At 46.8% G+C, this 22,713-nt stretch overlaps 1 protein-coding gene across 1 annotated transcript; it reads left to right on the top strand.

Moving 5' to 3' along the window:
* The first annotated feature begins 1,198 nt into the window (after positions 1-1,198).
* syt11b (synaptotagmin XIb) lies at positions 1,199-15,084 on the top strand. The gene is made up of 4 exons (XM_075466365.1): positions 1,199-1,493; positions 6,931-7,868; positions 8,862-8,982; positions 13,981-15,084. Exons 1-4 carry the CDS (start codon positions 1,460-1,462, stop codon positions 14,289-14,291), a joined length of 1,404 nt encoding a protein of 467 aa, XP_075322480.1. The 5' UTR covers positions 1,199-1,459; the 3' UTR covers positions 14,292-15,084.
* The last annotated feature ends 7,629 nt before the right edge of the window (positions 15,085-22,713 follow it).

The raw sequence follows: 22,713 nt of genomic DNA, 5'->3' as shown, positions 1-22,713 counted from the left end.
ACATGATAAACCAATAAATATATGTTAAAAAAAACAAAACAACTGTGTTATCTTTGCTGTTTTTCACAGATTAACTAAAGAAACTAACTAACTAAACTAAAACTACAACTAAACTAAATTAACAGCTAAAGAAATGGGAACAAATGATGCGTCTCTGTGACAGGCTGCTGGGAACAAAGTGCCTAAAGATCCAGTTTAAAACGGCTTCTTTGCTGAGTTGGACACAGCACTGGTTCATCCCTTGAGTTAGGAGCCTTTTACCTGCCTGAATGGTTCATGGCTCAGAGTTTAGTGGCTGAACAAAGAAAAAACACATTCCTCTGAAGATGCTCAGGTACGAGGACTGGACTGAAGATGAGGGAAGAAGCAGGAAATGTCCAAAGAGAAACTCTGAGAGAGCTTCAGGAAGCTGCAGAACTGCTGATCAGGATCATATCCGACTCAGTCTCACAGCAACATGAGACAAAGACGACATTAAAATGCTGTTTTTATAATAGTTTCACTTTATAAAAAAAGATTTTGATTTGATTTTTTAGGTTAAGTTTCCTCTGAGTTCATCGTCCTCATGACCCTGAAAAGCCTTCAGTCAGTGAACTCACTTTTCCAGATGTTCCTCTTGCCCTGAACAAACAGAGCTCACATTCAGGTGTAATTCTGGCCTCTTATTTAAGCAGCTTAAAGCTGCCAGGACTCCAAAATACCAGAAAAGTAGGAAAGACATGTGGAAGTGTTCAAATCTTTAGAGTTTGGGAAGGATTTATCTTTTTCAGCTGTATTTTTTTTTTGGGCTCTTTTGGACTTCTCTGATCAGATATTTTCTACAGAAATGATGAAATCTGGAATCTGGGACCTGAGGAATGCAGGTGCAATTCTGGCCTCTTATTTAAGCAAAGGAATGAGAGTGATAGAGGAAGTTCTTGTACCACACCCCTGCAAAATCCCACCGGTTACCTGTGCCTCTTTTGGCTGATATAGCCATATACAATGGATGGCTGCGAGATTATTCTCGACATTTCGACTTTATTCTCGACAGGCAAAATATTATCATTTTTTCTTATGCCTGGCCCTAATACTCTTCCGTAGGGTTAAGCAGTTTAAAGCTGAAATAAATTCTGTTCTTCTTGCGCGTAGTGAGTTATCACTTTTTCGTAGACGATCTTTGTCCAGTCTCATCGCGAGCGCCTCCGCGCAGCCTCCCTGTATCCTAGCGCGAGCATCACTGCGCCCAGAAGCATCCACCGAGTCACCGCCTCACCGAGCCCACCACCACTGCTCCGTCAGCGGACGTATGAAGGCTCTACCCCCCGGATCGGCCGCTGGTTTTCGGTGATTCCTCTCGCTGTCGTCGCTCCTTTATGGATGTGAAGTGAAGGCGGGCGGCAGTCAGTCGGTGTCCTCTCCATCTCTGCGCTCTTCTTCCCCCGCTCGGTCAGGACCGCATCCTGCCCCGAACCACAAAATGGCGGACATCATCGAGCTGGGACCCACCTACGGTGAGAGCCCGGCCCTTTCTGCTCCGTCTGTCCGCCGCCCAACGGCCCAACGGCCAAACGGCTCGGTTTAAATGTCAACGGCCAAACGGCTCGGTTTAAATGCTCTTGCTTGTGTTTTCTGGGTGTTTTTATCCTAAAATAACAGCTTTAACAGAGAAAGACGAGCTGTGCTATTTTTACAAGTTGACTGCACCCAGTTATTGAAGCGTTACTAGGCCGAAACACCTTTTATTTCATGTTTTTAATGTTTTTTTTAACAGTTGAATTATTAAAACATGTTTATTTTAGCCTGCTGTCACCCAAAGTCTGCGTTAACTCGACCGTAGCAGCTTCAGCTGTTTTATATTTACCAGCAGACAGGGTGAAATTGGTGGTTTATGAAAGAAAACCTCTTAAAAATCAGCTAATAATCCCTGTTGTCGGTTATAAAATAAGGAAAATGCCGCGTGATGCTGTAAATTAACCTTTCTGTGGGAGAAAACGCGAAGTATTGAGAATAAAAACCTTCCCCACAGACGCATTATAACAGGGAACAATTCATGCGCTCCCACGCACAGTCTGCCTCGCTGCCGTGCGCGCGCGCGTGCCAGTACGGGTGGGTATGAGGTGACGTCATGTCTATACCCAGGCGACAGGGAGTGGGATAAAAAAAGGCCGATAAATCTCCCAAATGTTTCTCCTGCTTTGGCTTAAACTCGCGCCGGCTTAGTTGGTGACGTCACCGACGTGAGTTTTTAGGTGGAAATCCGTTTGAAGGTGATGAGACTGAACAAAAATCAGGCCTGTTGTCATCCTGCGGTCCTCCTCAGATGCTCTGCAGCTCTGCAGTCTGCGTTTACGACACTTTTTAAGCCCAATAACATCTTTATTGGTCATTTTTCAGCTGCCGTTTTCAGTTTTAAACTCAGACCTCAGAACTGTGGTGATAAGATCCGGGTCTGAGTCCATGATAACGCCCAAAGAGGACCTGGTTCTGGCATGGTTTCTCCTTTTTAACATCACAAACTTGAAGCTGAGCTCAGATTTTTAACTGTTCTTTGGCTCCAAAGACAATGAACTCTGATTGAAACTGGATCATCCAGTTGTTGATCAGTTTGAGGCTCTAAATGAGTGTTTGTGAGGGATTATAATCTCCAGATGGTAACATAATTTGTTGCTTTGCATAATCTGAGCCATAGGAAGCATGTTTATGAATGTTGAACAAAAGAGGCCCCAGAATTGAACCCTGAGGGACTCCACCTGCCATTTTTGTCCAATCAGAAGTGTGATTACCTGTAGAAACAAAGTAGTTTCTGTCTTTTGAACAGGATTTAAACCAGTTTAATGTTGTGGCAGAAGGTCCCGCCCATTAAACCCAGCAGACACGGTTTAATTTTATGTAATTTATGACGGTAACCAGTCTGAGTGCTGTGGGGAGGATGGAGGCCCGGGCTGGAACATGTTCAAACAACACTTTTTAAGCCGAATAAGGACTCAAATATGTCTGAAATGATCACAGAACGGCTGCAGGTGTAGGCAGTTTGTGTCACAGAAAGCTGTTTTAAGTTTAAACTCAGACCTCAGAACTGCGGTGATAAGATGCAGGTCTGAGTCCATAATAACGCCCAAAGAAGACCTGGTTCTGGCCTGGTTTCTGCTTTTTAACATCACAAACTTGAAGCTGAGCTCAGATTTTTAACTGTTCTTTGGCTCCAAAGACGATGAGCTCTGATTGAAACTCTGGATCATCCAGTTGTTGATTACAGTGAACCCTCGTTTTTCGCGGGGGTTACGTTCCAAAAAGAACCCGTGATAGGTGAAATCCGTGAAGTAGAAACCTTTTTTTTTTTACAATTATTATACAATGAAATACTGCATAATGCATTCAAACCAAAGAACAAAACCTTTTTACAGGCCCAAGCATTTGTTTAACAAATAAAAGTACTGTATAAACGTTTTTTTTTTTTACAAATAACTACTGTAGCCTACTGTAAAATAATCATTTTCATCATCAATACGAGCTGAAGGCTTCAAATTGCGGAGAGCAGCGCTGCCTCACCGCGACCCGAGTCATTGGATTAGAACGGGAGAAAATGAAAAATGATTTTGAAAAAAAATACAAAGTACAGTAGGACAAATAGTGACTCACGTGTATTTTTCACTGCTCTTCTGACTGAGCTGCTGCATCCTGACTCCGCTCTGTAGCGTTTTTTTCTTCTAAAGCCCGCGGTGCAGGTGTGTTTTTTCGAGAGAAGAACATAGTTATCGGTAGTTGTTGTCGCTCTTTTTTCTTCTGGGCAAAAAGATTTATATATACCGACATGCCACCATCGATGTTTGAGAACTGTAATGAACTGTAATGAACGTGTACGTGTATATTTTAAACCGCAACGTTATTGACACACAGGTAAAGTAGAAGCGGAGAGACTGTTTAGCCAATCAGAATGCAGAACACAATGCACGATGCAAATCCATGAAGCAGCGAGACCGTGAAAGGTGAAACGCGTTATAGCGAGGGTTCACTGTAGTTCGAGGCTCTAAACGAGTGTTTGTGAGGTGGTGACATAATTTGTTGCTTTGCATAATCTGAGCCATAGGAAGCATGTTCATGAATGTTGAACAAAAGAGGCAGCGTAGCCTCTGTGTTTCTGTGGCTAACTAGCGGTGTGTCTGGATTTAGCGTTTCGAACAGAAGTTTTCTGTTCTCTTGCTTCCTTCTGTTCTCTGCTAGCTTCCTTCTGTTCTCCGCTAGCTTCCTTTTGTTCTCCGCTAGCTTCCTTCTGTTCTCCGCTAGCTTCCTTCTGTTCTCTGCTAGCTTCCTTCTGTTTTCTGCTAGCTTCCTTCTGTTCTCCGCTAGCTTCCTTTTGTTCTCTGCAGCTTCCTTCTGTTCTCTGCTAGCGTCCTTCTGTTCTCCGCTAGCTTCCTTTTGTTCTCTGCTAGCGTCCTTCTGTTCTCTGCTAGCTTCCTTCTGTTTTCTGCTAGTTTCCTTCTGTTCTCTGCTAGCGTCCTTCTGTTCTCTGCTAGCTTCCTTTTGTTCTCTGCTAGCTTCCTTTGGTTCTCTGCTAGCTTCCTTTGGTTCTCTGCTAGCTTCCTTCTGTTCTCCTCTAGCTTCCCTCTGTTCTCCGCTAGCTTCCTTCTGTTCTCCGCTAGCTTCCTTCTGTTCTCAGCTAGCTTCCTTCTGTTCTCCTCTAGCTTCCTTCCGTTCTCCGCTAGCTTCCTTCTGTTCTCTGCTAGCTTCCTTCTGTTCTCCGCTAGCTTCCTTCTGTTCTCAGCTAGCTTCCTTCTGTTCTCCTCTAGCTTCCTTCCGTTCTCCGCTAGCTTCCTTCTGTTCTCTGCTAGCTTCCTTCTGTTCTCTGCTAGCTTCCTTCTGTTCTCCGCTAGCTTCCTTCTGTTCTCTGCTAGCTTCCTTCTGTTCTCTGCAGCTTCCTTCTGTTCTCCGCTAGCTTCCTTCTGTTCTCTGCTAGCTTCCTTCTGTTCTCTGCTAGCTTCCTTCTGTTCTCTGCTAGCTTCCTTCTGTTCTCTGCTAGCTTCCTTCTGTTCTCTGCAGCTTCCTTCTGTTCTCCGCTAGCTTCCTTCTGTTCTCTGCTAGCTTCCTTCTGTTCTCTGCTAGCTTCCTTCTGTTCTTTGCTAGCTTCCTTCTGTTCTCCGCTAGCTTCCTTCTGTTCTCCGCTAGTTTCCTTCTGTTCTCCGCTAGCTTCCTTCTTTTTTTCTGCTAGCTTCCTTCTGTTCTCCGCTAGCTTCCTTCTGTTCTCCGCTAGTTTCCTTCTGTTCTCCGCTAGCTTCCTTCTGTTTTCTGCTAGCTTCCTTCTGTTCTCCGCTAGCTTCCTTCTGTTCTCCGCTAGTTTCCTTCTGTTCTCCGCTAGCTTCCTTCTGTTCTCCGCTAGCTTCCTTCTGTTCTCCGCTAACAAGCCAACTGATTTCCATTAAAATGCTAACGTGAAATGTTCCCTTGTGTTTGTTCCTCTCAGTGGACTCGATATGTGAACTGGCTGCTTTCTGCTGAGATGCTGTAGCATTGACGTCGTGATTTTGTGCTAAGCTAACTGGCTTTTACAATTGACACACTGTTCAGTATTTTCTTCGAAATGCTCCCAAACTTTAGACATTTTTCCGCTGATTTTCCTCCTCATTGTTTCCTCCATCAAATCAAGCTGCTACAGCACGTGCGCATGTTGTGCGACAGTAATAACTGTGAGTTAAACGAAGCAGCTAATTTGGAGTTGTTTTAGTCCTACTTTAAGTTAAATAAACAAGTTCAACAAGCTGAAAAATGCAGAAAAAGGGATATTTTCCTACGACCACTGCATGCATTTCTGTCACAGAAATAGTGACCTGAGCAGAGAAGCATGTGAATGATGTTAGCGTGACGTTAGCGTGTGCACATGGCTGAAGAACGTCATGTGTTGTTTGTTTGGTTCATGATGAGAAGCTTTTACTTTTCTGGGTGTAACAGATCAGATCTCTGCTGGGCTGCTGGGCTGCTGGGCTGCACACACAGCTGAGTTAGTGTGAGTGTTGCTAGGCAGCTCTCAGCTCTTTCCAAAACATGACATCATCTGATGGGAGTCTGAATGAAAGCCGACAACAACAACAACAGGAAGGAGGCTTTTCTGCAGACGCTGAACTTTAACCCGTCGTCTTTCAGAGTTGGTGCGGTCGACTCAAACCGATTCACCAACGAGAAAACGTGAAGAAGTTTTACGTTTCGGACGGTTTGCTGCTGCGAGGCGAACAAAAGGAGGTCAGACATGGGACTACAATGCTGCTGTGTACGCTGAAAACAAAGAGCTCCTCCTCCCTGTGTTGAACTCTGAGGTCACATCGCAGCAGTCGGTCCTGATGTTGGACCTGAGTTTTACATAATCAGCTTAAAGAACAATCTAATATCTTTTTGGGGGATTGTTTTCGGCAAATCAAACCATGTTTTTTATGTCTGAAGCACATTTAAAGCAACAAGCAAAGCACTGATACCACACCGAACACATTAAAGGGACAGTTCGCCTCTTTTGACATGAAGCTGTATGACATCCCATATCAGCAGCATCATTTCTGAACATCTTCTTACCCCCTGCTGCGTCCTGTGAGCAGAGTTCCAGCCTCGTTTTGGTGTTGATGAAGGTAGTCCGGCTAGTTGGCTGGGGTTTAAAAAATAAAGCGTTTTGCTTCTCAAAACAATATGCGTTCAACAGAGTAATACATTTGCATCACAATCTGGTCCTCCAGGAAAAAGTCAGACCTCACAGGTGGCAGCAGGCAGTGATACGAAGGGAGAGAAAATAGGGCCAAGCGATTGTAAGCTAAATTAAGCTAAGAACGAACCCTTTTATGTTGTATTTGTTTCATCATTTTTATGCAAAACTTCCCTTTTTATTCAGAAATATAGATAAAACTTATCGATAAATATTCTGCTTTTCTGGGATTTGAGAATAAAGCCGTTCTTTCTGCCTCTGTGTTGCAGCCATGTCTCCGGTGCTGGCGGGCTTCCTCGGAGCCGGGGTTCTGGTTCTGGTCGTGGTGGTTTTGGTGCTGCTCTGGACCTTCTGTCAGCGCCGCTACCTCCGAGTCACCGGACGCTACAAGCTGCACGGCGACCGGTACTGCGACGCAGAGGACCCCCCCTACAAGTTCATCCACATGCTGAAGGGCATCAGCATTTACCCAGAATCCCTCAGCAGCAGCAAGAGGATCGTCCGCGGCATCCGACGCGCGGAGCGCTCCGACCGCGACGGCGAGCGAGGCTGCCCCGCCGCCGGCGCCGCCGGCAGAGGGATGGTGCTGGTGGACGCCGAGAACAACATCCTGGACGTCCCCGGTCAGCTGCAGATGAGTCACCTGGTGCCGCCCGCGCCGGGCGCCGCCCAGGGCCAGGCTCGGGTGGAGAGGGCGTTACCGGTCCGTGCCGATTACTGCTGCCTGGACAGCAGCTCGGCCAGCAGCAGCCAGACCAGCAGCAAGACGGCGTCGCCCTTCACGCCCGCCTCCTCAGAGCCGGAGCCCGAGCCCAGCCTGGGGTCCGTCAGCCTGACCGTCGACTACAACTTCCCCAAGAAGGCGCTGGTGGTGACCGTGGTCGGCGCCCGGGGCCTCCCCGCCATGGACGAGCAGGCGGGGAGCTCCGACCCGTACGTGAAGATGACCATCCTGCCCGAGAAGAAGCACCGCGTCAAGACCCGCGTGCTGAGGAAGACTCTGGACCCGCTGTTCGACGAGACCTTCACCTTCTACGGCGTGGCCTACAGCTCGCTGCCCGAGCTCACCCTGCACTTCCTGGTTCTCAGCTTCGACCGCTTCGCCCGCGACGACGTCATCGGGGAGGCTGTGGTGCCGCTGAAAGGCGTGGACCCGAGCACGGGCCGGGTGCACCTGAGCCAGCAGATCACCAAACGGAACATGCAGGTGAGCGTCCCTCAGGCTTCTTTAATGTCTCCCAGCTAACATCCAGCTGTGCTAGCATCTGTTAGCTTCCCAGCTAACATCCAGCTGTGCTAGCATCTGTTAGCTTCCCAGCTAACATCCAGCTGTGCTAGCATCTGTTAGCTTCCTAGCTAACATCCAGCTGTGCTAGCATCTGTTAGCTTCCTAGCTAACATCCAGCTGTGCTAGCATCTGTGAGCTTCCCAGCTAACATCCAGCTGTGCAAGCATCTGTTAGCTTCCTAGCTAACATCCAGCTGTGCTAGCATCTGTTAGCTTCCTAGCTAACATCCAGCTATGCAAGCATCTGTTAGCTTCCTAGCTAACATCCAGCTGTGTTAGCATCTGTTCGCTTCCTAGCTAACATCCAGCTGTGCTAGCATCTATTGGATTCCTAGCTAACATCCAGCTGTGCTAACATCTGTTAGCTTCCTAGCTAACATCCAGCTGTGCTAACATCTGTTAGCTTCCTAGCTAACATCCAGCTGTGCTAGCATCTGTTAGCTTCCTAGCTAACATACAGCTGTGCAAGCATCTGTTAGCTTCCTAGCTAACATCCAACTGTGTTAGCATCTGTTAGCTTCCTAGCTAACATCCAGCTGTGCAAGCATCTGTTAGCTTCCTAGCTAACATCCAGCTGTGCAAGCATCTGTTAGCTTCCTAGCTAACATCCAGCTGTGCTAATAGCGTTAGCTTCCTAGCTAACATCTAGCTGTGCTAGCATCTGTTAGCTTCCTAGCTAATATCCAGCTGTGCAAGCATCTGTTAGCTTCCTAGCTAACATCCAGCTGTGCTAGCATCTGTTAGCTTCTCTCCTGCCGTCTCTGCTTTCATAAACTGTATTTTAACATCTTAAAGTCTCTTATTTCCTGTTTTCCCACAGGGTCTCACTCTGACACACTTTTGCAAGAAAAACTTATTTAAAAAAGAAACATTTACACTATGCATCGCGCTCACGAGTCTTTGTGTGTTTCAGTGTGAGAGTCGTGGCGAGCTGCTGGCGTCTCTGTCCTACCAGCCGGTGTCTCATCGCCTCAGCGTGGTCGTCCTGAAGGCTCGACACCTTCCCAAGATGGACATCACCGGCCTGTCAGCCAGTGAGTACGACCAACACGAGCACCACAAGCTGCCGAAAAGGAGCCTTTTTTCCTTTAACCCATGTATACGCATACACAGAGACACACAACGATTAAACTCTTTAATCTAATTAATCACATGATTTCCCTGATTAATCACGATTAATCGCATTTGTACGCAGAATCCAAAAATGAATCCAAAAGTAGCGTATAGCTTTTAGCATTTAGCTTTATTTTAAATGTGCTGCCATATGAATGAAAGTGCCATAACATTTGTTGTGCAAACACACTTTTAACATCAGCATCTTTCTGTAGTTTTTATGTAGAAGCCTCGCTCCACTGTCTGTTTCCTTGAATGACTTGCTGCTATCAGTTGTGTGTTTTGCCTTTAAGTGATATTTTAGACTGGAACTACTACGCTGAGAAGACAATTCAACTTGGCAGAGTTTACAGATGACTTTGGTTCTGTCGACTCCGCCGTCTGGAAGAACTTTAACATGAAAATGGCCGAGTAAAAGTTCCGTACCCTTCTCAACAATAATAAAACCTGCGTTAATGCGCGATAAAATATTTATCTGCGTTAAATCAGAATCAGAAAAGGTTTTATTGCCAAGTAATTTGTACATCACGAGGAATTTGGCCTGGTCTCTTTGGTGCCATAAGAACAAAACAAAAAATAGAATAATAATAGAATAAAGTAATAAATGTAAAAAAAAAATATATGTGCAAAGTATTTGTAAGAAGAGTGCGTTAATGTAACGCACTCTGTAATGACAGCGAGACAGAACGTTAATATAACGTTAATATATAAAGTGTCAGTGGGGTACAGCGGGCCTTGTTGGTGAGGCCAACTGCAGAGGGGAAGAAGCTGTTCTTGTGGCGGGAGGTTTTGGTCCTGATGGACCGCAGCCTCCTGCCAGAGGGGAGTGCCTCAAAAAGTTTGTGTCCGGGGTGGGAGGGGTCGGCCACAATCTTGCCTGCATGCCTCAGCGTCCTGGAGGCGTGCAGGTCCTGCAGAGATGGCAGATTACAGCCGATCACCCTCTCCGCAGAGTGGATGACACGCTGCAGCCTGCCCTTGTCCTTGGCGGTGGCCGCAGCGTACCAGATGGTGATGGACGAGGTGAGGATGGACTCGATGATGGAGGTGTAGAAGTGCACCATCATTGTCTTTGGCAGGTTGAGTTTCTTCAGCTGCCGCAGGAAGTACAGCCTCTGTTGGGCTTTCTTGGTCAGGGAGCTGATGTTCAGCTCCCACTTGAGGTCCTGGGAGATGACGCTGCCCAGGAAGCGGAAGGACTCCACAGTGTGGACTGGGGAGTCTGTCAGGGTGATGGGGGTGAGTGGGGCTGGGCTCTTCCTGTAGTCCACCACCATCTCCACTGTCTTCACAGCGTTGAGCTCCAGGTTGTTCAGTCCACACCAGGTCACCAGATGGTCAATCTCCCCCCTGTAGGCGGACTCATCCCCACCAGAGATGAGTCCAATGAGGGTGGTGTCGTCCGCGAACTTCAGGAGTTTGACAGTTAACAAGTTAAAGCGATAGTAACGAGTTAACTCGCCCAGCCCTACTTATAAACTGAGTGTGATCCGCTACGGCATCATTTTGAGACGCCTGCATGTCGACGGGACTACGGCACAGACAAAGCAGGGGTGCAAACGGCGCGCCTTTTGGCGGATGCCGCCTTTTTCACAGCTGTCTGGGGGACTTGTGTGAATCGTGCAGATCCGATGAGTTTTTTTTAGGGGGTGGGGGGGGGGGGGGTGTTGTTGTAATGTCTGATTATAATTTCATCAAAGTTCAGCCCCGAATCTCTCTGGACTGACATAGAGACCAATAAAAGAACCGGGAGAGTATTTATTTTATGTTTGCATCGGTAAAGTTTAATGTTCCTGTTGCATTTGAATGCACCGCACAGTTCGTATCACCCCACGTGGGGAGTGCCTCAACAGCCAGGTGAACTGCAGGCGCACGATTTTTACGTTATTTTCTGACCTTAACCAGAGAAGTAAAGCGCAGCTACTTGTGAAAAGGACAGAAAAAGGAGAAAAATCCCGAGTTACACTGAAAGAAAGTCAGAGCACATACCGATTGGAAGTCCGGAGACAAGTACGTCGGTAAGACGAGTCAGTTATCAAAATAAAGGCTTGTTAACGCTTACCGTCGTCCATGCTAATGCTAGCTCTGTGTCTAACAGGCTAAAGCTGGGCATACACTGTGCGATTTTTGGCCCGATGTCGACAAGATTTTCACTCGTGCGACTATTTTGGAGATCGGGCCGAGTTTTGGCTCAATCGTGCGTCTCGCATCGTGTAGTATACATGGGGTAACGACAAACGATTAAGCCCTCCCGACCACCTCCCGATCGATCGGATGAAAATCCAACTTGTTTGAAATCCTGGTCGCCCCTCGTGAGGCTCTCGCACAGTTGAAGCAGCTGGACCAGCCGATTGACCTCATCCTGTCACACTACGCATGCGCGAACATAGGTACGGAAGAGAAAAATGTCAACAGAAGAAGAAAAAGACAACAGAACAGCATGGCAGCGACCGAGTCCGACGTGTCGTGCAGTGTGAGCAGCCAGATCGCATCAGACCATCGGGTCGTACAGTGTGAGAACAGGAATCGTGAGCTGTGACGTTTTAACCCTTGCGATTCACTCGTACAGTATGAGCAGCAGCTGAATACCGCGATTGAAAAAATCGCACAGTGTATGCCCAGCTTAACACTCACCTGTCACCTGTAGAGCCGCTGCAAGCTCCGATATCGGCGTAATTTGAAATACAGAGAGCAACGGTGAGAAACTTGTCTTTTTAGCTGCTCTGAGGCTATTTTTCTGTTGTTTCTCGATGTGCTAAAGAAAGTTGTGGTGATATAAAAGGCTATGAGAGTGAACTGAGGTTGTTAATGGTGTGATATTTTGGAATTTGAGTGTATTGAGTCATATTCAAAATGTCAGACTTTTTCAAAAAAATTGAAAAAAAGGGGACATGCCAAATGTTTCCAGCGTTGTCTCAGTATTCTTTACTTTTAAGAATTTCCAAGGAACTGGGACAGTGTATTTTCATATAAAGAACATTTTTGTGTGAATAGGGTGAGCCCTGGATGGCAGAGGTGGTGGCAAAATGTAATTATATGATAATTCCTGCGGGGGCGTGGGCTTCGATAATCTCACTCCTTTTTGACCATACCTCTGTTTGCACCCCTGCAAAGCAAAGTAAAGAGTGGCGTGCCCAACGAGTTTGTGAGCGTACGGAGACGGAAACCGAAGACGAGAAGTGCGGCTCAGGTTCAGATTTCAACTCAACTTTATTTATAAAGCCCTTTAAAAACAGCCGTGGCTGAGCTAAAGTGCTGTGCATGAGTAACAGCACGAAGTATAAGGCATAAAAGATAAGAACAGTGGAAAAACAATAATAAACAATAAACTGGCTGACTCCAAGATAGAGTGCATAAAACCCAAGTTTGTGACTGTTGGCTTCCTGTGTCGCACCAAGGGGCCCAAGTCAACAGGAGGGGGTTCACAAGAGCCACTGGGACCAAACACCATCACTTCTGTCTTATTTTCGTTGAATTTTAAAAAGTTTAAGGACATCCAGGCTTTAATGTCTTCAAGACATAACAGAAGTGGTTTCAGAGAGAAAGCATCCTTCTTCCTTAGTGGCGCATAGATCTGGCTGTCATCAGCATAGCAATGGAAAGAGATGCCATGCTTTCTCAGGATGGAACCCAGGGGCAGCAGGTACAACGTAGAAGGATGGATATAAACACGTGGTTATCTGCTAAAGATGCTGCAGATCTCCAAATAAAAGGTCAAACGCAGCATGTGGGAAACATGGATGTATTATATTTAGGGCTGGGCGAGTTAACTCGTTAATTATTTAACGCCGATAAATATTTTATTGCGCATTAATGCAGTTTTTTTTTAAATTTCATTTTTTGGGGCTTTTGTGCCTTTAATGGAACGTTCAGAGAGACAGGAAGCAGGGGGCAGAGAGAGGGGGAACAACACGCAGCACAGGGCCGTCTGATACGGGACTTGAACCGGGGCCAGCTGCAGCGAGGACTATAACCTCTGTACACGGGGCGCCTGCTCAGCCCACTACGCCACGGACCCCCCCTGTTTTATTATTTATTTTATTCTGTAAAAGTCTGCTGCTCACAGGCTTTTATTTTGTAAAAGTCTGTTGCTCACAGGCTTTTATTCTGTAAAAGTCTGTTTCTCACAGGCTTTTATTTTGTAAAAGTCTGTTGCTCACAGGCTTTTATTTTGTAAAAGTCTGCTGCTGTCTGCTGTGGAACAGGAAAAGAAAGTAATCGGCGGATCCACCAAACATGGAGAAGGGTACGGAACTTTTACTCGGCCATTTTCATGTTAAAGTTCTTCCAGACGGCGGAGTCGACAGAACCAAAGTCATCTGTAAACTCTGCCAAGTTGTCTTCTCAGCGTAGTAGTTCCAGTCTAAAATATCACTTAAAGGCAAAACACACAACTGATAGCAGCAAGTCATTCAAGGAAACAGACAGTGGAGCGAGGCTTCTACATAAAAACTACAGAAAGATGCTGATGTTAAAAGTGTGTTTGCACAACAAATGTTATGGCACTTTCATTCATATAGAATAAAATAGAATAGAAAAATACTTTATTCATCCCCCAATGGGGGAAATTCAAATTCGTCAAGTAGCTCAACATTTTTTTAAATATTTACAATGATTGTATTAACAACAACAAAACAACAATAATAATACTACTAACTAAATAATAATAAATGACTAAATGACAAAATAAACAAATAAATAAAAATCAATCAATGTATGGCAGCACATTTCAAATAAAGCTAAATGCTAAAAGCTATACACTACTTTTGGATTCATTTTTGGATTCTGCGTACAAATGCGATTAATCGTGATTAATCAGGGAAATCATGTGATTAATTAGATTAAAAATTTTAATCGTTGCCCAGCTTTATTTATAAGTCATCTCACGCTCCATTTTCTTCTTCTCTTCTTCTCCTCAGACCCCTACGTGAAGGTGAACGTCTTCTACGGCCGTAAGCGCATCGCCAAGAAGAAGACCCACGTGAAGAAGTGCACGCTGAACCCGGTCTTCAACGAGTCCTTCATCTACGACATCCCGCCTGAGCTGCTGCCCGAGATCTCCGTGGAGTTCCTGGTGGTCGACTTCGACCGGACCACCAAGAACGAGGTGCTGGGCCGCCTGCTGCTCGGCCTCCACAGCCCCTCGTCCTCCGGCGCCTCCCACTGGAGGGAGGTGTGTGAAAACCCCCGCCGGCAGATATCCAAATGGCACAACCTGAGCGAGTACTGAGGGAGGAGGCGGAGCTCCGGAAACCAGCCGACGCCACCGAGAAGCTGGGACTCCACCAGTGGACGCCACTGGGAAATAAAGACTCAGTGTACAGCACATCCACACACACACACACACACACACATCTGCAACACACACACACATCTGCAACACACACACTCTGTTGTGACCATAGTTAAACTCTCCGTCTCTATTATCTCTCAACAACCACGACATTTGCAAGTGTAAGAATCCCCCCCGCAGCCGGTAAAGAAAAAGCTGTTTTTCCAGAACCATGACGTCCATTTCTAAGACTGTTCTCGTGTTTCCTACTGGCTGTCTGTGTGTAGACGGGGGGTGAAAGGAATGCTCAAATACCATTAAAAAAAAAGAAGAAGAAGAAATTCAAAAGGAAAAAAAAGAAAAAGATCTCCCCCTCTTGCTGTTGTCATGCAGTTCATCGCATGTCTGTCTGAAAAGAAAAACAAAAAAAAAGACTCTGAAGAGCTGCTGACGTCGCCGACCGATCGAAGGGAAGAAACTTCAGCTCTGACAGAAGAAGAAGTCCAACGGGATCAAAACTTAACGCATATAACTAAATATATCCAAGTGTAACGACTCGTCAGTAGGACCCGATAAGAAACCGCTGCAAACCCCCCCCCGACGTCTCGCTCTGCTGCTCCACCTGGCAGGAAGTGGAAGTGTCCTCCTGGCAGGAAGTGTCCTCCTAGGAAGTGTCCTCCTGGGAGGAAGTGTCCTCCTGGCAGGAAGTGTCCTCCTAGGAAGTGTGCACCTAGGAAGTGTCGTCCTGGCAGGAAGTGTCCTCCTGGCAGGAAGTGTCCTCCTGGCAGGAAGTGTCCTCCTAGGAAGTGTGCACCTAGGAAGTGTCGTCCTGGCAGGAAGTGTCCTCCTGGCAGGAAGTATCCTCCTAGGAAGTGTCCTCCTGGGAGGAAGTGTCCTCCTGGCAGGAAGTGTCCTCCTAGGAAGTGTCCTCCTGGCAGGAAGTGTCCTCCTAGGAAGTGTCCTCCTGGGAGGAAGTGTCCTCCTGGGAGGAAGTGTCCTCCTGGCAGGAAGTGTCCTCCTAGGAAGTGTCCTCCTGGCAGGAAGTGTCCTCCTGGCAGGAAGTGTCCTCCTGGCAGGAAGTGTCCTCCTGGCAGGAAGTCTCCTCCTGGCAGGAAGTGTCCTCCTGGCAGGAAGTGTCCTCCTGGCAGGAAGTCTCCTCCTGGCAGGAAGTGTCCTCCTGGCAGGAAGTGTCCTCCTAGGAAGTGTCCTCCTGGGAGGAAGTGTCCTCCTGGCAGGAAGTGTCCTCCTGGCAGGAAGTGTCCTCCTAGGAAGTGTCCTCCTGGCAGGAAGTATCCTCCTGGCAGGAAGTGTCCTCCTGGCAGGAAGTCTCCTCCTGGCAGGAAGTGTCCTCCTGGCAGGAAGTGTCCTCCTGGCAGGAAGTGTCCACCTGGCAGGAAGTGTCCTCCTGGCAGGAAGTGTCCTCCTGGCAAGAAGTCTCCTCCTGGCAGGAAGTGTCCTCCTGGCAGAAGTGTCCTCCTGACAGGAAGTGTCCACCTGGCAGGAAGTGTCCTCCTGGCAGGAAGTCTCCTCCTGGCAGGAAGTGTCCTCCTGGCAGGAATTGTCCTCCTGGCAGGAAGTGCCCTCCTGACAGGAATTGTCCTCCTGGAAGAAGTATCCTCCTGGCAGAAGTGTCCTCCTGGCAGGAAGTGTCCTCCTGGCAGGAAGTGTCCTCCTGACAGGAAGTATCCTCCTGGAAGAAGTATCCTCCTGACAGAAGTGTCCTCCTGGCAGGAAGTGTCCTCCTGGCAGGAATTGTCCTCCTGGCAGGAAGTGTCCTCCTGACAGGAATTGTCCTCCTGGAAGAAGTATCCTCCTGGCAGAAGTGTCCTCCTGACAGGAAGTGTGCACCTAGGAAGTGTCCTCCTGGCAGGAAGTGTCCTCCACGTCTTAGCGGCAGCATGTCGGACTCCGCCCCCCCGTTAGAGATCATTTTCACGCCTCACTCTCCCCGGATACCGGAGGAGGTGGACCACGCTCTAGATTCTAACGTGAATGTGGATTAAAAAGCAGACTAACGTGTCCTGACTGAGCATAGACGATGAGGATGAAGCGGTCCTCTGATCATGAGGGCTGAAAGACGATGTAAATTACCTGTTTGTAACATGAATGCACTCCTGTGCTGAAGCAGAGGGCAGCTGTGGTGCTGATGGCTGTTTGGGGGGGTATAAATTCCTGTAGTTTGAGCTTAAAAACCACACAAAGATGGGACAACAGCTCCTTTTTTCCCCATCTGCATTCACATTGTCCTGTTTTAGGGTCCACCTCACTTTTCTGTTGGTTCGGCCTCCTTTTGGACGAGTGGTGCTCATGTAGGACTGGGCGATGTGGCCAGTAACAGATATCTGGATACTTTGAAATATCTGAGGAGGACTTGGGCATCTCAGGCGGTGAGACACACCGTTTTATCGATTGATCCGACGTTCAGGACAGTTTATTTTGAAAGAAAATGGGTTTTTTTCTCTGTAACTTCCACTGCTCCCGCTGGGCTACTTCAGGCGTCACGGTTTGGATATTTATCGGCTCTGGCTCCGATCAGCATTGGTGGGAACACAACACCCTTCGCACATGTTCATTTAAGGTAAAGGTGCAGCGTAGCTCGCCTTTTCTTTTACAGAAACTCACGTTTAGCGACTGGAACGTCTCGGGTGGAGGCTCTGACACCAACAGCAACAGCACCTGTGCTGTGTGCCTGGCAGCCAGCAGCTCAGGGGTAGGTTAGGTTAGGGTTAGGTTAGGGTAGGGTAGGGTAGGGTAGGGTTAGGGTTAGGGTTAGGTTTAGGTTAGGGTTAGGGTTAGGTTTAGGTTAGGGTTAGGTTTAGGGTAGGGTTAGGTTAGGGTAGGGGTAGGGTTAGGTTAGGGTTAGGGTTAGGTTTAGGTTTAGGGTAGGGTTAGGTTAGGGTAGGGGTAGGGTTAGGTTAGGTTTAGGGTAGGGTTAGGGTAGGGTTAGGTTAGGGTAGGGTTAGGTTAGGGTTAGGTTTAGGGTTAGGTTTAGGGTAGGGTTAGGGTTAGGGTTAGGGTTAGGTTTAGGTTAGGGTTTAGGGTTAGGTTAGGGTTAGGGTTAGGGTTAGGTTAGGGTTAGGTTAGGTTAGGGTTAGGTTAGGTTAGGGTTAGGGTAAGGTAGGGTTAGGTTAGGGTTAGGGTTAGGTTTAGGGTAGGGTAGGGTTAGGTTAGGGTAGGGTTAGGGTAGGGTTAGGTTAGGTTAGGTTAGGTTAGGGTTAGGTTTAGGGTTAGGGTAGGTTAGGGTAAGGATTAGGATTAGGATTAGGATTAGGTTTAGGGTTAGGTTAGGGTTAGGTTAGCTCTGCTGTGTGGGCTGATGACCAAAGTCACGTTTGTTCCCTTTAAAAAAAGGCCCAATTTCTGCTGCCGTTTGGAACCGGTTCGGTTCTCCAGAGTCAGACCTGGAACACGACCTACGGCCCATTGCAGAGTTTGTTCAAAGGTTGTTGCAGCTCATCCAGCCCAGCGGGAGAACTGTGGCTCACTGCCAGATGCTAAAGCCCGCCGCAAACAGCTGCTACAGAGCAGGCAACGTTACTGGGATCATTTTCAATGGCTGTGTTCCAAACCGCATACTTCTCCTACTACTCCTACTAACTTTCTGAGTTAGTATGCCAGTTTGAGTAAGCGAGAAGTTCCCGGATGCATACTAGATTCTCTGAAATGTTGGGTATGCATCATGAGGTTACTACTCATACTCAAACTACCCAAGATGCAACGTAACGTGACCGATCATCATTTCCTGTCAAAACGGCAGTTTCAAGCTAGCTACAACGAGGGTAGGTTCACTTCCTGTTTTCAAAACAAAAGCACCAATTGTATCGTAATGGCTTTCCCTATGATAAAAGGCAACGGGTATTTTATTTTGTATTTTATAACATTGCTCCGTTTAAAATCACGAAAATGATTCGACTTGAAGTGCGAGGAGAGCTTTTTCCATCGTAGACGTTCAGCCTGGAGACATTAGTGAAACGATTTCACCCTTAATGACCCCACGTTTCCTCACCGTGTGGCAGCCCTCCTTCCAGCCCTACTTCAGGCATCTTTAGACAAAGTTCTGCATTTTTTAAATTATTTTATTATTCTTTATTTCTGAAGTTATAGGAAACACGAGCAGAAACGTTTTTGCTTTCTTCCTCAGAGGAAGGACGAGACATTTTTAAACCAAAGGGACCCCAATCGAGGCCACAACGCTGACTTTTTGGCATCCAAAAACATGCTGTAAAAGCATAAGTTTTGTTTTTATTTTCCATCATGTCTCCCATTTAAGCCCTAAAACTCGCACATCGTGTTGTTTTATCCGATCACGCCCTCATCTGAAGAATTTAATTCTTTATTATGCAACGCTGGATTAAATGGGAAAGTTTAGGAACGCACTTTAATAAAGTGGAAAACGCAGAATTAACATCAGTTTGTGGCTTAAAAAACAGCTTCTTTTTACCTGCTGAGCGACGTGTGAACACCAGAGGGCGCTGCAGGGAGGGAAGGATATTCAGGAGCTCATCTTATTCTGCAGCTTTTGGCCAAAATATCCTGAAAGTTTCACCTTTAATTTGTTGTCGTCTCCTTTTTTTAACTGGGAATTTTGAGCTATTTTTCAAACTGTACGTCTGTGGGAACAAAACGTGGTAAATTCGACCCATTTTTTTTACCTCAGCTGGGTTGTATTTAAGGTGGAATGAACACGATCAGCAGCCACAGCTGGGTTGTATTTAAGGTGGAATGAACACGGTCAGCAGCCACAGCTGGGTTGTATTTAAGGTGGAATGAACACGGTCAGCAGCCACAGCTGCTAGGTTGTATTTAAGGTGGAATGAACACGATCAGCAGCCACAGCTGGGTTGTATTTAAGGTGGAATGAACACGATCAGCAGCCACAGCTGGGTTGTATTTAAGGTGGAATGAACACGATCAGCAGCCACAGCTGGGTTGTATTTAAGGTGGAATGAACACGGTCAGCAGCCACAGCTGCTGGGTTGTATTTAAGGTGGAATGAACACGATCAGCAGCCACAGCTGGGTTGTATTTAAGGTGGAATGAACACGGTCAGCAGCCACAGCTGCTAGGTTGTATTTAAGGTGGAATGAACACGATCAGCAGCCACAGCTGGGTTGTATTTAAGGTGGAATGAACACGGTCAGCAGCCACAGCTGCTAGGTTGTATTTAAGGTGGAATGAACACGGTCAGCAGCCACAGCTGCTAGGTTGTATTTAAGGTGGAATGAACAGGGTCAGCAGCCACAGCTGCTAGGTTGTATTTAAGGTGGAATGAACACGGTCAGCAGCCACAGCTGGGTTGTATTTAAGGTGGAATGAACACGATCAGCAGCCACAGCTGGGTTGTATTTAAGGTGGAATGAACACGGTCAGCAGCCACAGCTGGGTTGTATTTAAGGTGGAATGAACACGGTCAGCAGCCACAGCTGGGTTGTATTTAAGGTGGAATGAACACGGTCAGCAGCCACAGCTGGGTTGTATTTAAGGTGGAATGAACACGATCAGCAGCCACAGCTCCCCTCTGCTTCTGCGACTTCCTTTCTCTCTTTCTGTGTCTCCTTTTGTACATTTTCATCCTCCTCTCGACCAGATTCGGACTGTTTCCACCGAACCTTTCTCCTTGTGAACGTTCCCCCGGGAACGATGGAATCGGACGGCGTTTTTGTTGAACATTCCTCCAAAGCGAAGTTTTTTTTAGGTTTGATATTTCGTTTGTCATCAGTTTGAGTGATAACACGCCGTGAGTCGACCTTTAGTCCTGAGAGCACATTTTAGTCCCAGTTTTGCAGTTGATCCACCTTAAATCTGCTACTAGAACAGAGCTAATTAACCTGTGTGAAGCTAAATTTCACTTAGAAGCACCGAAGACGCTGCAGACTTCCACAGCTTTTTCCCAGCCCAATCTCCATCGCCGCCTTCGGATCCGGTTGGCGGATTAAAGCTCTGACTGACTCGACTGTAGATTTGTACAGATGTTTGCTGATCTCCTTCCTGTCTGAAGTCCTCGGAGCTTTAGTGTGTTTGAGCGCCCCCTGCTGTAGACCTGGATGCTAACCTCTGTTGGTTTGTTAACACTCAGTGGACGTGCAAATAAAAAAAGTTAGCCATGACGGCCGAGTCTCCTTCGTGATTCTTCTTCTTCTTCTGTTTAATTTGTGTTGATCATCCTGACTTTTTTTTCTCTTCAGGGGTCCATCTTTGTCTTTAAATGGGACACATAAGGGCTGTGTTCGAAACCGCCTACTTCTCCTACTAACTTTTTTTAAGTTCCCTGATGCATACTAGATTCTCCTAAATGTTGGGTATGCATCATGAGGTTACTACTCATACTCAAACTACCCAAGATGCAACGTAACGTGACCGATCGTCATTTCCTGTCAAAACGGCAGTTTCAAGCTAGCTACAACGAGGGTAGGTTCACTTCCTGTTTTCAAAACAAAAGCCCCAATTGTATGGTAATGGCTTTCCCTATGATAAAAGGCAACGGGTATTTTATTTTGTGAAAATAACAGGAAGTGCGTTGCTCACTGCGGCTAGCTTTAGTAGCGCCGAATTCGTGGGAACAAAATGGTAAACAGCCGGTATTTTGTCAGGTTTTCAACACGTTGGGGATCTAAACGACTACTTTCTCACCTGAAAATGTTTCAAATGTTGCCAAAGTTTACAGAGTTTAGAGCTTAAGAGAAATCAGCTTCAGGCCGGCTGATTTCGGCTCGGGCAGGAGCAAAATGCATTGTGGGTAAACGCCCTGCATTTTGATCGATGAGTATGCAGTAGGCGGTTTCAAACACAGCCAAAGAGTCCCGATCAGAGGCGGTCCTGGCTTGATTTACGCCCTGGGCGAACCATCCCTTGCCCCCCCCCCCCCCCCCCCAAAAAAAAACAAAAAAAAAAAACACTCACCACGGCACCAACACATTATATTATCTGTATTATTTTTATTATATATAATCTTAAATACAAAAAGATACCACATGTAGCTTACAAAATGCCATGTCAATGTATTTTAGAAGTTATTTGGTCATGGTTTTCTCTGGTTTGTCAGACCCAAATGCAGGAAACTCTCAAGAGTTTGGATAGTTTGAAGTGTTTATTTTCAAAGTGAGGAAAATTGTCTTTCATGGAGTGGATCTTTCCAGGAAGTGAATTCAGTCAGGGGTTGGCACCACAGCGGCTGCAGGAATAACTGGGACTGAAACAGATACACAGGGGAGTCCGGAGAAGGGAGAAGGGGGGGGGGGGGTTTCTGGAGGTTGAGGGTTTGAATCCAGAGGGGTGTTCCAGAGCCCGGTGGAGAGCGGACAGGGTTCGATCGGGAGCAGTAAGGAGAGCACGGCTGCCAGTAGTTAATCAGGTCCAGGTTTGTGTACTGGATACAAAGGTCCGAGCTTGGTTTCAGGACACAGGAAAACCTTGGAAGCAAAAAACACAACAAGTAAGTTTTCAAGGTATCTCAACGGGTTTGTGAAAAGGTATTTCACAGGCTTGAAGTACCACTTATGGCAACAATCAGGCGCCGAAGGACTGACAGCGATCTCCTTAAATGCTCCTCCTTGATGATGGTAAGTTACTGCAGGTGTGCCTCGTCAGATGCCAGCCTCAGCCACCGTGCTCCTGACTACCACCTGGTGGAAGGAAAAAGAACCACCACACTCCCAGAACCCTAACATTTTTAAGTTATTTAATTTAGCATATAGCTCATAACAATAAAAATAATCCACAGTCGGGACTTCTTGTTGTGTTGCAAACACAAACTGGACCAGGTTGCCTTTGGGTGAAATTAGCTGCATGACATGACGCCTCAATTCTAATTCTAGTTCTCAAAACAATATGCGTTCAACAGAGTAATACATTTGCATCACAAAATGGTTCTCCAGGAAAAAGTCAGACCTCACAATCGCTTGGACCTATTTTCTCTCCCTTCGTATCACTGCCTGCTGTGCAGACCGAGCAGCAAACACCGTAACAGGCGCGGCAGGCGGCAGCAGGCAGTGATACGAAGGGAGAGAAAATAGGGCCAAGATATTGTGAGGTCTGACTTTTTCTGGAGAACGATTTTGTGATGCAAATGTATTACTCTGTTGAACGCATATTGTTCTGAGAAGCAAAAGGCTTTATTTTTTAAACCCCAGCCAACTAGCCGGACTACCTTCATCAGCACCAAAACGAGGCTGGAACTCTGCTCACAGGACGCAGCAGGGGGTAAGAAGATGTTCAGAAATGATGTTGCTGATATGGGATGTTATACAGCTTCATGTCAGAAGAGGCGAACTGTCCCTTTAAACTTCTGCTTCTGCAGCGGTGTTGCACTTCTTTCTAAAAACGTGTTGAAACTCGCCGTATGAGCGCATTAAGATTTCCAATTCCAGGTTGCTGAAAAACG

The sequence above is a fragment of the Odontesthes bonariensis genome, chromosome 5, assembly GCF_027942865.1.
Source record: "Odontesthes bonariensis isolate fOdoBon6 chromosome 5, fOdoBon6.hap1, whole genome shotgun sequence".
In the NCBI taxonomy this organism is placed as follows: domain Eukaryota; kingdom Metazoa; phylum Chordata; class Actinopteri; order Atheriniformes; family Atherinopsidae; genus Odontesthes; species Odontesthes bonariensis.
The sequence above is the reverse complement of the archived record's forward strand: the minus strand, read 5'-3'. Positions and strand labels throughout refer to the sequence as shown.

Coding starts and splice junctions, on each gene's coding strand:
- syt11b (XM_075466365.1), top strand. CDS start 1,460: ATGGCGGACATCATCGAGCTGGGACCCACCTACG. Junction 1,494..6,930: donor CGAGCTGGGACCCACCTACG/GTGAGAGCCCGG, acceptor TCTGTGTTGCAG/CCATGTCTCCGGTGCTGGCG. Junction 8,983..13,980: donor CATCACCGGCCTGTCAGCCA/GTGAGTACGACC, acceptor TCTTCTCCTCAG/ACCCCTACGTGAAGGTGAAC.